This window comes from Chiloscyllium plagiosum, unplaced genomic scaffold (assembly GCF_037043375.1).
Source record: "Chiloscyllium plagiosum isolate Xiang-an unplaced genomic scaffold, Cpla_swu_hap1 HiC_scaffold_10, whole genome shotgun sequence".
Classification (NCBI taxonomy): Eukaryota; Metazoa; Chordata; class Chondrichthyes; order Orectolobiformes; family Hemiscylliidae; genus Chiloscyllium; species Chiloscyllium plagiosum.
The window spans coordinates 62,949,625-62,965,890 of NW_028270148.1; the positions used below are offsets into that span (position 1 = coordinate 62,949,625).

Genomic DNA, 16,266 nt, shown 5'->3' on the forward strand with positions numbered 1-16,266 from the left:
TTAAATGTTAAGAAAAACTTACCACCAATGGCATAAATTGAGATGCAGTAGGCTTTGTTTTGCTGACAGCTGTAACCATCACTGATGTCTCTCCTAACTTCATGATGAGAAAACTAAAGTTAGCAGTTTAAAATCCAAAAGGCTTTTTTCCAAATGATCAACTCAGCAAACAAATATTAACATATTCACATTAGTTTACATTTTTTTCACAATTCTACTGTGAATCATTTACAGTTTTCTTATCCTTCAATACTCTACTTCAAAATGGCTGTTCCTTATGATCAGACAGCTGAGTTCATAGTTGGGCAAGCTGATACAATACTATTCATCAATCAGCTCAGCAGAGTGTTTTAATGAAATTCATTTCCAGCAGAGCAAGGAATTAACCTTAAGGCTGCACACTGACCCAAGGGTGTTGCAATCGACTGTATATTTCATTCTGACAACAATAGAGGAGGTGCTTAATGCAAGGTTTTTGATAGTTCACTGAAGAAACTTTGAGGGATCATTGAAGAGACCATATCAGGAGTTCTACAGTTAGATGTACTGCTTGGAAAGCAGCTGAACTACATAGCCCCACGTAGAGTGCTGACTTAGGAGTTATGAAAAGCTCAATGGTTCTGTGTGTTTAGAACCCTGGGGAACAAATTCTAGGAATTAATAAAGAGCCAAATTTTGGACTCAGAAGTATTCCCAGGGAGCTGAGTAAGTGGGAAAGTCACTGGCTCTGTACAACAGGAAGCTGAGATGCACTGGGCAGAAGTCTATGAGCATTAATATTTCACTGCAGCCGAGAGTAAGAATTGAAAAGCTTAGAACAGTATTTGTTTGAAGAAATGGGACAAGATTAGAACCTGGGGTGGATGGTGCACAGGTTTAACACTGGGTCATTGAATCTAGCTTTTAGTGAATAGCTCACATTCTGCTTGTGAACAACTATTAGAGTGCAGTTTTGGAACCTGATCGGCTATAAGTGGGCAGCATGGTGGATCAGTGGTTAGCACTGCTGCCTCACAGCGCCAGCGACCCGGGTTCAAGCCCAGCCTTGGGCGACTGTCTGTGTGGAGTTTGCACATTCTCCCAGTGTTTGTGTGGGTTTTCTCCCACAGTCCAAAGATGAGCAGGTTAGGAGAATTGGTCATGCTAAATTGCCCATAGAGTTAGGTGCATTAGTCAGGGGTAAACATGGGGAATGGGTCTGGGTGGGTTACTCTTCAGAGGGTCAGTGTGGACTAGTTGGGCCGACGTGCCTGTTTCCACACTGTAGGGAATCTAATTTAATCTATAATGAGAGCAGTAGCTCATGTAGTCCATTATGGTGTAGTTAGAGGGGATGTTTTAAGGCCAGATTTGCAAAAGTGAAGAATTGTGATTGCTTTTGAAGTTTAGTGAGATTTATGAACCACTATTTCAATAATGTCAAAGGGGGAATTGCTAAGAAATCTGTGGGATCTGTCTAGATTACATTTGCTATTTAATCACAGGTTAAATTGGATATTAGAATATAAATTGCGTATGGATTGCAGATTACATTACTTTGTAATACTGTATAGTCAAGCTCGTTGTTCGTTTTTGTCAAGAAAAAGAAAGAAGCATATGACAGGGACAGACAGCAGAGATCTAGTGAATCCTTAGAGTATAAAGGCAGTAGGAATATACTTAAGAGGGAAAACAGGACAGCAAAAATGGGACATGAGATAGCGTTGGCAAATAAGGTTAAGGAGAATCCAAAGGGATTTTATAAATACATTAAGGACAAAAGGGTAACCAGGGAGAGAATACGGCCCCTCAAAGATCACAAAGACAGCCTGTGTGTGGAACTGCAGGAGATGGGGAAGATACTAAATGAGTATTTTGCATCAGTGTTTACTGTGGAAATAGACATGGAAGGTAGAGAATGTGGGGAAATAGATGGGGACATCTTGAAAAATATCCATATTACAGAGGTTGTAGTGCTGGAAGTCTTATAATGCATAAAGATAGATAACTCCCCAGGACCTGATCAAGTGTACCCTAGAACTCTGACAGAAACTAGGGAAGTAATTCCTGCGCCCCTTGCTGAGATATATGTATCACTGATAGACACAGGCGAGGTGCTGGAAGACTGGAAGTTAGCTAACATGGTGCCACTGTTTAAGAAAGGAGATAAGGGAAAGCCAGGGATCTATAGAACGGTGAGCCTGACGTCAGTGGTGGGCAAGTTGCTGGAGGGAATCCTGAGGGTCAATGATTTACATGTTTTGGAAAGGCAAGGACTGATTAGGGATATAGTCAACATGACTTTGTCCGTGGGAAATCATGTCTCACTAACTTGATTGAGTTTTTTGAAGTAGTAACAAAGAGGATTGATGAGGGCAGAGCAGTGGAAGTGATCTTTATGGACTTCAGTAAGGCATTCAACCAAGTTCCTCACAGTAGGCTGGTTAGCAAGGTTAGTTATATGGAATACAGGGAGAACCAACCATTTAGAGACAGAAGGTGGTGGTGGTGCAGGGTTGCTTTTCAGACTGGAGGCCTGTGACCAGTGTTGTGCCACAAGGATCGGTGGTGGGTCTACTACTTTTTGTCATTTATATAAATTATTTGAATGTGAACATAGGAGGTAAAGTTACTAAGTTTGCAGATGACACCAAAACTGGAGATGTATCAGAGAGTGAAGAAGGTTACCTCGGAGTGCAACAGGATCTTGATCAGTTGGGCCAATGGGCTGAGGAGTGGCAAATGGAGTTTAATTTAGATAAACTTTGCAAAGGCAAATCAGGGCAGGACTTATACACTTAATGGTAAGGTCCTGGTAAGTGTTACTGAACAAAGAGACCTTGGGGTGGAGGTTCATAGTTCCTTGCAAGATGCCTCATGGCATTTGGTATACTTTCTTTTATTGGTCAGGGGAGAGAGTACAGGAGTTGGGAGGTCATATTGCTGCTGTACAGGACATTGCTTAGGGCACTTCTGGAATGTTGTGTGCGATTCTGGTCTCCCTCCGATCGGAAGGATGTTGTGAAACTTGAAAGGGCTCAGAAAAGATTTACAAGGGTGTTGCCAGAATTGGAGGATTGAGCTATAGGGAGAGGCTGAACAGGCTGGGGCTATTTTTCCTGGAACGTCGGAGGCTGAGGGGTGACCTTATAGAGGTTTACAAAATCATGAGGGACATGAACAGGGGAAATAGAAAACAGTCTTTTCCCTGGGGCGGGGAAGTCCAGAACTAGAGGGCATAGGTTTGGGGTGAGAGGGGAAAGATATAAAAGGGACCCATGAGGCAACCTACTCATGCAAAGGATGGTGTGTGTATGGAATGAGCTGTCAGAGGAAGTGATGGAGGCTGATACCTTTGAAATGTTGTAATTGTATCTGGATGGGTACATGAATAGGAAGGGTTTAAGGGGGATATGGGTCAGGTGTTGGCAAATGGGACCAGATTAGTTCAGGATATCTGGTCGGCATGGACGAGTTGGGCTGAAGGGTCTGTTTCCGTGCTGTACATCTCTGTGACTTCATGTTGACTAAAGGTTGTGGTACAGATGAGCAAGGGTAAAAGAAAACCAAATATTCGGCATCATTTCTATATAGACAGAATTGAAAAGTAGGAAAGCTAAATCAAACCTGTATTAAACTATGGTTCGAACATATGCTGTGTGCATTGTTGGTTGTCATAAATCGGACACGAGGTACTGGAGAGACTGTAAAGAAGATTTAAAAAGATTGTACCATAAATGCATAGCTTAACATATCAGGAAAGAGTTGACAGGTTGAATACCTTGAGAAAAGACAGCTGAGAGAATTCTAAATAAAGGTCTTTAAAATTGTGAAAGGTTTTGATAGAGTGGATATAGAGAGAATGTTTCCTCTTGCGGGGAAGAATATAGCTGGATGCTGAAAAGGTAAAATAGAGAGAAAGAAATCCAATATCAAAAAGAGTGATAAGAATGTGAATTTGCTCCATTTGATTGACGAGAATATCAAAGCATATAAAAAGTGAGTAAACTGTAACAAAGATATTTTTAGAGAAGAAAAGGGAAGAAGTTTGAGTCAAGTATAAACATTGATATGAACTATATGTACTGAATGACTTGTTGCTGTGCCATATATCCAATGAATGCGTTGTTACACCGTGTAGGAGGCATTAGCATTGTAGAAAGTAGGGTTTATGAATACTCATGGTCATTTGACACCCAAAGATTGATGCAATATATTGGATTCAACTTTTATCTAGTTTCTACATCCATAATTTAATGATTTTTTTAAAAAGACGTTCTCTTATAGTACCTAAATAAGTAACATCTACTTTGATTTTGGAGTTTTCCCACATCAAGAGATATATGAACCGGACAAAGCTTGTTTCTTTCTGGGACAAATAGCTAGTTTATAACCTGAGTTCCACATCAAACATGGCTGATCAAAGAGATTTTCATGCACTAACAGTCTGCCACAGATTTATGGGGAAACTTTGATCATGTTGCTCACATGTACTTTCCAAGACCACCAATGTATGGAGTGGTACTTGAACATAGAGCTTCTAGTTCAGAGTACAAGATATACCTACTGTGCCACAGGATCACCAAATCATACTGAAATTTCAATGCCTCAATTCCCTACTGGTTAGGGGCAAGTCAGTCAAACTTTATACAGACATCCTAAAAAAATAGTTTACCTGCACCAAAGCACATCCATCTGCAAATCTGGCAAGCTTCCCTGTGGAGATTTCAAGCTTTCTATCGAAACAAAGAAATGAAACATCGTAAGTAAAACAATATTTCTCTTTAGTATATTACAATCTTATTTGGGATATCGTAATGTTTAGGATAATAATTTGTCATGGGAACTTCTCACTCATCTTTATTAAACAAAACAATTATAGGAATAAATCTATCAATCAACTTAAATGATAGTTTTAAAATACACCATTAATTGATAAAATCAAAATGCAAAAGCTAGCTTCTAAAATCCTACCACCAATTTTCATTTGGTTCTTTTAAAGACAAAAGGCCTTGCTACAGACAAGAAGGTGGGCAAGAGACCTGCTGTCTTGTCTCCAGAACTATCCACAAACCGTTGCATTTTCAAGACAGAAAACAACACAACTGCCAACTGTAGGTGGGAATCATGCACGTTCTTCCTCAACACTCCCTTGAGCACAAATTGAGAATGAAAACTCAATTTGAGAAACACGAATACAAACCCATTTCCTATTTTAGCAAGTATTTGGGCATTGAATCAATTCTCAAATTTATTTTCCCACTGTTAAGTCCAGCAAAATTGTCTCGTTGTCCTGGGCCATTAAACAATGTTTCTTCAACTAAAATGTCTCACTTCATTGCCTAAAATCAGAAATCGACACCTTCAAGAATATAACTGGTGTTATCGCGCCAAATAAGCCAACCTTGTTATATATACTTAGTGCAGGAACATTGGTTCATGTTGGGCTTGGTCGGCCTTCCAGTTTGTAGACTCAATTTCCAATCTATGTCATGGGATAAGAATTAGAACAGGAATGTAAATACTCACACCCATTCCAAAATAAAAACATTGCTTGTTACAGCACTCCAACTACTTCCTAGATTTAGGACAATGACTGTTAGAAGACAAGTGGGCTGCATTGTCCTTAATGGAGTTGAACTGCTTGAATGTTATTGGAGCTGCATTCATCCTATTGAGTAAGGAGCTTTCAGTTACACTTCAGATTTATGCCTTTTTTTTAGATTAGATTACAGTGTGGAAACAGGCCCTTCGGCCCAACAAGTCCACACCGACCCGCCGAAGCGAAACCCACCCATACCCCTACATTTACACTTACCTAACACTACAGGCAATTTAGTATGGCCAATTCACCTGACCCTGCACATCTTTGGATGGTGGGAGGAAACCGGAGCACCCGGAGGAAACCCACGCAGACACAGGGAGAACGTGCAAACTCCACACAGTCAGTCGCCTGAGGCGGGAATTGAACCCGGGTCTCTGGCGTTGTGAGGCAGCAGTGCTAACCACTGTGCCACCGTGCCGCCCACTTGTAAACTGTTGACAGGTTTTGGGGAATTAGGTGGTGAGTTAATCATCACAAAACTTCTAGCTTTTACTGCTATGGCATTAATATGGCTGGTCCATACTAGAGTAAGGTAATGGCGTTGAATGTCAAGGCGGATAGGTTTTCTTCTTTGGAAACTTGTGAGAAAAATTTACTTGAAATTTATTAACCTGAGGCTGTACTTTGGCCAGGGCTTACAGACTATGAACTCAGACTACTTTGCCTGAGGAGCTGTGTATAGCATTGAACACTGCAATTATCACTGAGTATCCCCACTTTATTGATCTTATACATCTCTATAAATGAGCATCTACGGTGAGCATTGCTCTTGATGTGGTTTCCTCTACACTGGGGAGACAGGATACCAACTTGGGGAATGTTTCGGAGAACATCTTTGGGACACACATACACGAAACAACCCCACAGCCCTGAGGCCGAACACTTTAACTCCCCTCCCACTCCGCCAAGGACATGCAAGTCCTGGGCCTCCTCCACCACCATACCCTAGCCACCTAACACCTGGAGGAAGAACGCCTCATCTTTCACCTTGGGACCCTCCAACCACACAGGATCAATGTTGATTTCACTAGTTTCTTCAATATCTCTCCTTGCACCTTTATTCCATATCCAACTCGGCACTGCCCTCTTGAACTGTCCTATTTGTCCATCTTCTTTCCCACCTATCTGCTCCACCCTCCTCTCCAAACTTTCACCCTCACCCTCCACCTTCATCTACCTACCAGCTATCTTCCTCTGAGCCCCACATACCAGCCACCCTTATTTATCTCTCAGTCCCCTTGGGCCATCAGCCCATTCCTGATGAAGAGCTCATGCTCGAAACAGCAACTCTCCAGCTCCTCGGACGCTGCCTGACCGGCTGTGCTTTTCCAGCACCACACATTTTGACTCTGATTTCCAGCATCTGTAGTCCTGACTTTCTCCTAGTTGATTTCTAAGGGCTGTTGAGATTCAACTACATTGATATTAGTTTGAAATCACGAACGCCAGATTAGCTGAAGGTAGTACCTTTAATTAAAAAGACAGATGCATTGATCATGTTATCAACAATCCAGTTTATTGTGGGAAAGGAATTCCTGTCTCCTGATTATTAATTCAGATCTCTGGATTACTAGATGAATAGTGTGACCACTTGCAATTGCTCCTTGTCATGAACTGAACTACTGAAAGTGAAAAAGCTTCTGAGGATAGTATTATCTTCCCTGAGTGAAGTCAAATATGGCCTCATCTCCATTTCTTCTTCATATCAGGACCAGTAATCTTTTGCTCTTTAATACTTTCCCTAAACGTAGGTTACATTCACACTGTAGAATCATTACGAGTCCATTCTGACACCACATACAATGCAAGTGGCAGCTCAAAGCTGAGTTAGCACAGAACTAAATGTGGTGAAGCAATCTGGAGGAGGGAGTTTTACTCCCAACTCACTCCAGAAGCAATGTGGGCTACACACAATGAAATTCATTGAAAACTAAAAACTGCTTTTCAACTTTTTTTTTGTGCGGCCTGTTTGTTGGAGTGGCATTGAAAGGCAAGTTTACCCACTAGCTGTGTATTTTGAACTTTGGTGATAAATCATTGCTTAATCTACAGACTCTGCCACAAGTGAAGCAGGTGGTGCTTCATGTATTGGATAGGTGGGTTGATTGGAGGTTGTGCACTCTATCCAATACCTCAACTTCACCTCTGTTCATTCCTGACAAAGTCACAATGTGTTTGGTACAAGCAAGTGCCACTTGCTAAGAATTATCAATGATAGAAGGTATCATTTTGCTGATGGGACAACAATTTTTTAAATTGGTTTTGCCTTTTTGTGGTTAAAACATACCTGGACAATTTTCCCCATTGCAAGGTAGGTGCCAGTGTTGTTATTGAGCAGGAAAAAAGTGGTGAGGGCACACTTGGTTTAGGTACCTTAGGTATATTAAAGGAAAAAGAACAATGAGAGAGAGAATAGGGCCCCTCAAGTGGATATGTATTCGTAGAATTGCAGGAGATGGGTGACGTTCTCAATGAATATTTCTCCTTTGTGTTTACCATGGAGAAAGAAAGGACATGAAGACTTGGGAACTTGGGGAAGTTAGTGGCGATTGTTGAGGACAGTCCATATTACAGGAGGAGGAGGAGCTGGATGTATTAGAATGTATGAAAGTGGATAAATCGCCTGGTCCTGACAAGATATATCCAAGAACACCGCAAAAGGCTAGAGAAGAAATTGCTAATTGGCTAATAGTTTTCCATCATTGCTAGCCACGGGTGAGGTCCTGGAAGACTGGAGGGTAATGAATGTTATGCCCTTATTCAAGAAGGGCTGCAAAGAAAGCCTGGGAACTATAAACCAGTAAGTTTAACATCGGTGATGACTAAGGTACTCGAGAAGACTGAGGGATAAGATATACATATATTTGGAATAACAGCGTTTGATTAGAAGTAAGCATGGCTTTGTGAGTAGGAGATCATACCTCATGAATTTGTTAGAGTTCTTTGATTAAGTGACTGGGAGGGTTGATGCGGGCAGGGTGGTAGATGTAGTCTATATGGATTTTAGTAAGGCCTTTGATAAGGTTCCGCATGGTAGGCTGCTCTGGAAGATTAGATCACATGGAATCCAGGGCATCCAATCCATGAAACTGGACACAAAATTGGCTTGGTGGTAGAAAGCAGAGGGTAATAGTGGAAGGTACTTATCGATTGGAGGCCTCTGATTGCTGGAGTGCCTTAGGGGTCAGTGCTGGGCCTACTACTCTGTTATCTATATCAACGATTTGGATGAGAATGTACAAGGCATGATTAGTATGTTTGATAATGACACTAAAATAGCAGGTATTGTGGATAGTGAGGAAGATTATCAGAAATTACAGCAGACCTTGATCAGCTGGGGAAGTAGCTGAGAAATAGCAAATAGAGTTCAATATAGATTTTGGAAAGTCAGATCAAAGTAGGAGTTCATGGCGAATGGTAGGGCCTTAGGAGTGTAGTAGAACAGAGGGATCTTGAAATTCTGGTTCACAGTTCTCTGAAAGTGGAGTCACAGGTAGACAGGGCAGTGAAGGTAGAATTTGGCACACAGGCACTCATTAGCCAGGGCACTGAGTATAGAAGGTGGGAAGTTATCTTGCAGTTATACAGGATGTTGGTGAGGTCACACTTCGAGTATTGTGTTCAGCTTTGGTCACTTTGCTAGAAGAAGAATGTTATTAAACTGAAAAGACTGCAGAAGAAATTTACAATGATGTTGTCTGGATTCAATGATCTGAGTTATAGGGAGAGGTTTGTCAAGCTAGAACTATTTTCTTTAGAGCGTAGTAGGCTGAGAGGGGACCTTATAGAGACATACAAGATCATGAGAGGCATGGATAGGGTGAATGCACTCAGTCTTTTTCCCAGGGTTGGGGAAGAGTGGACTGGAGGGCATCAGTTTAAACTTAGTGGGGAAAGAATAAAAAGGAACCTCAGGGGCAACATTCTTTTTTAAACATAGAGGGTGGTACGTGTATGGAATGAGCTGCTAGCAGAAGTGGTTGAAGTGGGTACATTAACAACATTTAAAAGGCATTTGGACAAATACATGGATAGGAAAGGTTTAGAGCGATATGGGCCAAGTGTAAGGAAATAGGGCTAGCATGGATGGATATTTTGGTCAGCATGGATCAATTAGGGCCAAAAAGGGCTTTTTCCAGGCTGTAGGACTCTGACTCTATGACCTGGTTTTGGAGCACAACTCAAGGACTACAATTGGAATGCTGTCATGGTCCATAGCTTGCACCCAATACATTCAGCCATTCTTGATATCATATGGAATGAACTGAATTATCTGAAGATCTAATGCTGAGGATCTCAGCCTCTTGCACAGAAATGCTGGGCTCCCTCATCAATGAAGATGAGAATATTTATGGAGCTTCCTTCTCCTGTTTGTTGTTTAATTGTCCACATTCTTTGTAATTTTCAATTTCAGAGAAGTGACTGCTCAGCCATTGATATATTCAAGATAAGAGTGGTAGATTTTTGGGCACTGAGGGAATTCAAAGATATTCAGGAAATTGGAGGGGACATACAAAAAATGTTTAATGGTGGAACAAATTAAGGGCCAAATTGGTGCTTCCATTCTTATTTCTTTTCTTGTGCTCTATGTACAGAATATAAAAATTAAAATGTAATTGCACATTTATATAAAGTTGTACACAATAAAAAGGATAAACTTCATCAACCTCCCTGCTAGCCCTTATTCCAAATTTAAGGCCTTTGCTTCAGTGCTACCTCACTTTCAACCACAATGTAAAATTCTATCATATTGTGGCCACTCATCCCTACAGGTTCTTTTGCATTACACAACACAAAATTTAAAATAGCCAGTCCTCAAACAGGCTCCTCACCATACTTCTCTAGAAAATCGATCTCTAACAGTTCAGATGCCATCCTCAACGCTTATGCTCAATTGGTTTACCCAATCTGTATGCAGATTGAATTCATCCATGATAACTGGGTTGCATGTACTTCATGTTTCTCGCCCTATTATTGATTACATACCCTAGACTACCATTTGTTTTTGGTGGCCTATATAAATTACTCTAATCAATATCTGCTGCTCCTTGCTGTTTCTGAGCTCCACTCGAATGGGTTCCATTGTTCTTCTGATCTGAGATCCTTCCTTACTAACGTACTGATGCCAACCAGTTATCATCAGCACAAATCCTCCTTCTTCTTTTTGCTCGTCATAACTGGACTCTGATTCCCAATCGTCATCACCAGGCAGCCATGATTCTACAATGGTAGTTAGATCATAACATTTAAATCTAATCATGTCTTTTAATCATCTACCATATTGCAAACACCGCATGCATTAGATGGCCCTTAACTTGGTCTTTTTGACATCATGCAGCACTCAAAGCTTAGTCAGTGCTTGGCTTTGTTTTACCTGCCTTCTAGTTTCCCTAGCACTTTTACGACTTTCTATTACTAAGTTTATTTCCTTTGAATTTGGGTTTCTCTTCAGGTCTCCACCTCCTCACAAGCCTGTTCAAATCCATCCTAACAGCATTAGCAAATTTCCCCATGAGGGTATTAGTCTCATTTTTGCTTAGATGAAACCCATACAACTTGCTCCAGAACTGGCCCCCAAGCCTCAGAAATCTGATTCTTTCCTCCTTACACTAGTTTTTCAGCCACATGTTAAATCAATCAATCCTCCTGTTCTTATATTAACTCACACATGACACTTGGAGCTATCCTGAATTTCTGCTAGAGGGCCTGCTTCTTAATTTTCAAACTCTCAAACCTGCTCCCAGGAACTCAACTGTCTTCTTTCTGATGTTACTGGCACCAATGTGGAACACAACAGCTGACTGATTCCCTTCCCCAGAAGGATGTCCTGCAGCTGCTCCAGGATATCCTTCATCCTGGATTTAGCAAGACAACACACTATCCTTTAATGCAGCAGAAAGGAATGCCATTCTCTTTTCCTACTGCCCTTCCATCTGTCACCAACACTCAACCCCTCCCAAAAAAAAAAAAGCCAAAATGCCCAAGGTGCAATGGATTTAGTTCTGGCTGCATTTTCCTGAAGAACCACTGCCCTCACCAGATCCAAAATGAAATGCTGATTAACAAGCAGAATTGACTCAAGAGATCCCTACATTCTCCTATAGTGCCTGATGGTCACCCATTCCTTCATGTCTGCATGCTTCTAACCTGTGGAGACGCCAACTTCAATTCATGTTATCCACATAGTCCTCTCCCTCATGGGTGTACAACAGTGACGCCAGACGATGCGCGAGTTCCAAAACTCAGTACGCATGGTATGTTCATGACTCCATAAACAACCTGATGTTTGACCCAGCTTACCTTCCATCCCAGAACTCAAAATAAAAACTCCTGAGCTGTCCCACGCAATTTCGGATTTCCAGCATTTGCAGTTCCTTCTTTTGTTTTATACTAGCCCAGCAGTATCTACCCATTTCTGTATTAGAACTTCTCAAGGTCACTAATAAAGCAAACGGCCGCTGCCCTGGATAGGATCGTCCCCGGGCCTTAGCGCTGACCACTCTGTGGAACCACTCTAGCCCCGTCCTTTCATCGGGGACACATGTGACAAGCTCACCTACTGCTGCCCTGATCCACCGAAACTCGTCCCAGGACGGTGTTGCTGGCCCATAGTTGTTGATGAGCTCGTCTCACCGGCTGCCGCCCCGGTCCCGAGCACAACTTCCATAAAAACGGAGTCCCATGCGTGGACCCTCTCTCAGGTAAAAACCTGCAGAATCTGCGAAACATCAGCAACTTCATGTCTACGGCACAGGGCGCCGCCATGACACACACCTCCCTATAAACCCCTCTGTGATTGGTTCGTTCACTCCCAGTGAAACCTTAGCAACACCTCCACTCTCCGTCGGTCTTTCATTTTCTATTTCCCCAGTTTTTAGTTTGTTTCTTATGTATATTTTTCCAGAGAATGAAATACTATGAAATAGGAAAATTCAACTTCCGGTTTTCAATTTAGAGCGATAGAGACGTGTTACTCCTGATATTTGTTACCCAAATTTTATTTGCTGATCGTTTTGTGGAATTTCACTGTAAATGTCATCTCACAGGTATTTTAAGCTATCTCAGCTCGTAGTAGTAATATTATCAGAAAATAATTATAAGTAAGCAGTCATTAGGGCAGTTGTTACGTAGTTTAAAAATAGTAAAGTATTAACGTGTGGAGTTCGCACATTCTCCCCGTGTCTGTGTGGGTTTTCTCCAGCGCTCAGGTTTCCTCCCACAGTCCAAAGATGTGCAGGTTAGATGGATTGGCTGTGGGAAATGTAGGGTTACAGGGATAGGGTAGCTCTTCAGAGAATTGGTGTGGACCTTTTTAGCCAAATAGTCTGTTTCCATACGGTAGGGATTCTGTGATTCAATTCTATAAAATATGGAGCCTTCTGAGGCATGAAATTTTCTATGATAAAAGTTTAAGATAAAAGTGAATCATACTCTTAGAATCATAGAGATGTACAGCACAGAAACAGACCCTTCAGTCCAACTCGTCCTTGCCACCCAGGTATCCTTAATTAATCATTTGCCAGCACTTGGCCCATATCCCACTAAACCTTTCCCATTCATATACCCATCCAGATGCCTTTTAAATGCTGTAATTGTACCAGCCTTCACCATTTCCTCTGGCTGCACATTCCATTCACACACCACCTTCTGCGTGGAAAGATTACCCTATTAAATATTTCCCTTTTAGGTCCCTTTTAAATATTTCCCCTCTCACCCTAAACCTATGCCCCCCAGTTCTGGACTCCCCCATCTGAAAAATTGTGAGCTCACTCTCCAACTTGTGCTTCAGGCCATTGATAGTGACTTGGCTAATTGAAAAGCTGTTCACTTTCTCACAATAATAGCCTCTCATCTAAATAGTCTGTCCATTGTACAAGTGACTTAATAATTATGTCATCTTCAAATTGTCAAACAAGGCATTTCAAGCATCTGCTACAGAACATGCTACATCATTTGCAAAACTATTAGCATTAACGTTTATTGGAAACAATGCGATTGAACTGTTGCCACTTCTTTCCCGCAAAGTGAGATCTATGGATACAGATGGAAATCAAAAACAAAGGTCAGCTGTAAATTAAAGTTTGAAAGGTGTGAGGTGTTATTTTGTAGGAATTTTTACATAAGGGTCCAACCTTTTATTATTGCTTCCATCCCATCAAAGTCCACATGTACTTGGACATATCTAGATTTGTCTTTTAAGAGCAGAATCCATAAAGACTGGTAGCATTGTTCCCATGAATCATCGACCCTTGTCCATCTAAATGGTGGTGGTCATGTATTTGGAAGGTGTCTAAGGAGAAAGTGAGGACTGCAGATGCTGGAGAGCAGAGCTGAAAACATGTTGCTGGAAAAGCGCAGCAGGTCGTTTCGGGATTCCTGAAGAAGGGCTCATGCCTGAAACGTCGATTCTCCTGCTCCTTGGATGCTGCCTGACCTGCTGTGCTTTTCCAGCAACACGTTTTCAGCAATTGTCTAAGGAACCTTGGTGAGTACAATGCACCTTGTGGTACACATTGCTGATACTGAGCATTGATGGTGGAGGGAGTGAATCTTTGTGGATGTAGTATCAATCAAACAGGCTGCTTCCTCCTGGATGCAGCCTGTCAATTTTCTGGAGTGTTGTGGAGCTGCAGTAATCAAGTAAATTGGGGAGTATTTCATCAAACTCTTGACTTATGTCTTGTAGATGGTGAAAAGGCTTTAGAGAGCGAGGAGGTGAGTTACTCAATATGGGAGTTTTAACCTCTGGCTCTTATAGCCTTGTATTATAGGGTGTTGATAGTAGGGAATTCAGTGTTGGTAATGCCATTGAAAGCAAATGGATGATGGTGAGATTCTGTCTTCTTTGAGATGGTCATTGACTGGTATTTGTGTGGTGTCAATGGTATTTGTCACTTTTCAGCCCTGGATATTGTCCAAGTCCAGCTGTATTGGGCTTAGAATACTTCAATATCCATTAAGTTGTAAGTGGTGCTGAACATTGTACATCCATTAGTTAACATCCCATATCTCACTTTATGATGCAGGGAAAGTCATTGATGAAGCAGCTGAAGATGGTTGGGAGAAGGACATTACCCTGAGGAATGCCTACAGACATGTCCAGGAGCTGAGATGATTGACCTCCAACAATTAGAATAATCTTCCCTTGTGACAGATAGGAATCCCCCAACCAGTAGAGTTTGTCCCTGATTCGCATTGGCTTTTTACTAGGGCTCCTTGATGCAACATTTGATCAAATGTAGCCATGATGTCAAGGGTAGTGAATCTTACCTCACCTCTGGAACTCAGCTCTTCTGTCCAGAATTGAATAAAGGCTGTAATAAGATCAGTGGTCTAGCAGAACTCAATCTAAGCACTAGTGAGCAAGTTATTATTTGGTAAGCGCTGCTTAATAGCACTGTTGATGACCCCTTACATAACTTTACTAATGATCAGGTCTGATAGGATCTTAAATAGCCAGGTTGGATTTATCCATTTTTTTTGTGTACTGGACAAACCTGGGCAATTTTCTTCATTGTTGGGTGGATACCAGAGTTCTAGATGCCAATGTTGCTCTCCATTAAAAAGTAACTATGCTTCAGAAATTACTGACTATTAAAAGCTTTGAAAGATTGTGAGGCTGTGAAAGTGAGATACAGAAGGACTTTTTCATGCATGTATGCAATAGTGCATGTAAAAGAATTTTCAAGATTACTTTCAAGGAAGGATTGGGGAATTAACGTAAAAAAAATTAACTAAGGCGGACAAAAAGACAAAATTGAACTGGAGATGAGTCAAAAGACATTTTCTTTTATCGTGCTTCACTGATTGTGAATGTCACTGGCTAGGCAGCATTTATTGCTCATCTCTAATTGTCCTTGTGGAGGTTGTGGTGAGCTACTTTCTTGAACTCCTACAGAGCAGGTAACTCACAGTGCTGTTAGGAAGGGGGTTGAAGGATTTTGGTCTAGCAGTAGTGACAGAGTGAAAATATAGTTTCACTATAGGGGCGGCACAGTGGTTAGCACTGCTGCCTCACAACGCCAAGGACCTGGCGACTGTGTGGAGTTTGCACTTTGTCCCCATGTCTGCATGGTTTCCCCCAGGTGCTCCGGTTTCCTTCCACAGTCCAAAGATGTGCAGGTTAGGTGAATTGGCCATACTTAAATTGTACATAGTGTTCAGGGATGTGCAGGTTGGGTGCATTAGTCAGGGGTAAATGTAGGGTAATAGAGTAGGGTAATTGGTTTGGATGGGTTACTCTTTGGAGGGTCGGTGTGGACTTGTTGGGCCGAAGGGCCTGTTTCCACACTGTAGGGATTCTATGGATAGTTCCAAATCAGAATGGTGTGTCGGTTGGATGGAAACTACTAGGTGGGTGTGCTTCCGTGCTTTTGCTGCTTCTGCTTTTCTAGGTGGTCAAAGTCACAGGTTTGGAAGGTGCTATTGAAGAGCCTTGTAAATGTTACAAATGTCTGCCAGCTGTGGAGGGAGTGATAGATGGGATACTAATCAAGCACTAGTTTAGAGTGGTGCTGGAAAAGCACAGCAGGTTAGGCAGCATCCGAGGTGCAGGAAAATCTACGTTTCGGGCATTTCCTGATGAAGGGCTTTTGCCCGAAACGTTGATTTTCCTGCTCCTCAGATGTTGACTGAACTGCTATGCTTTTCCAGCACCACTCTAATCTAGACTCTGATTTCCA

At 41.7% G+C, this 16,266-nt stretch overlaps 1 protein-coding gene and 1 long non-coding RNA gene across 3 annotated transcripts in view; one reads left to right on the forward strand and one right to left on the reverse strand.

The window, feature by feature from the left end:
- pnpt1 (polyribonucleotide nucleotidyltransferase 1) overlaps positions 1 to 12,349 on the reverse strand; it is a 75,760-nt gene extending 63,411 nt beyond the window's left edge. The window contains exons 1-4 of one of the 2 annotated variants that reach the window (XM_087991398.1): positions 12,141 to 12,279; positions 4,655 to 4,715; positions 3,607 to 3,683; positions 23 to 97 (exon numbers count right to left, since the gene is read on the reverse strand). In XM_087991398.1, the coding sequence (XP_087847524.1) occupies positions 23 to 97; positions 3,607 to 3,683; positions 4,655 to 4,670 (168 nt within the window). In that variant the 5' untranslated portion in view covers positions 4,671 to 4,715; positions 12,141 to 12,279. Of the gene's footprint in view, positions 1 to 22; positions 98 to 3,606; positions 3,684 to 4,654; positions 4,716 to 12,140 lie in introns of both variants that reach the window. The other variant, XM_043696024.2, reaches the window with a different exon arrangement.
- A 67-nt stretch (positions 12,350 to 12,416) lies between these two features.
- On the forward strand, positions 12,417 to 14,909 carry LOC148148968 (uncharacterized). Its single transcript, XR_015758297.1, has 2 exons — positions 12,417 to 12,630; positions 14,611 to 14,909. It is a non-coding gene; the product is annotated as an uncharacterized LOC148148968 (long non-coding RNA).
- Positions 14,910 to 16,266: the final 1,357 nt, after the last annotated feature.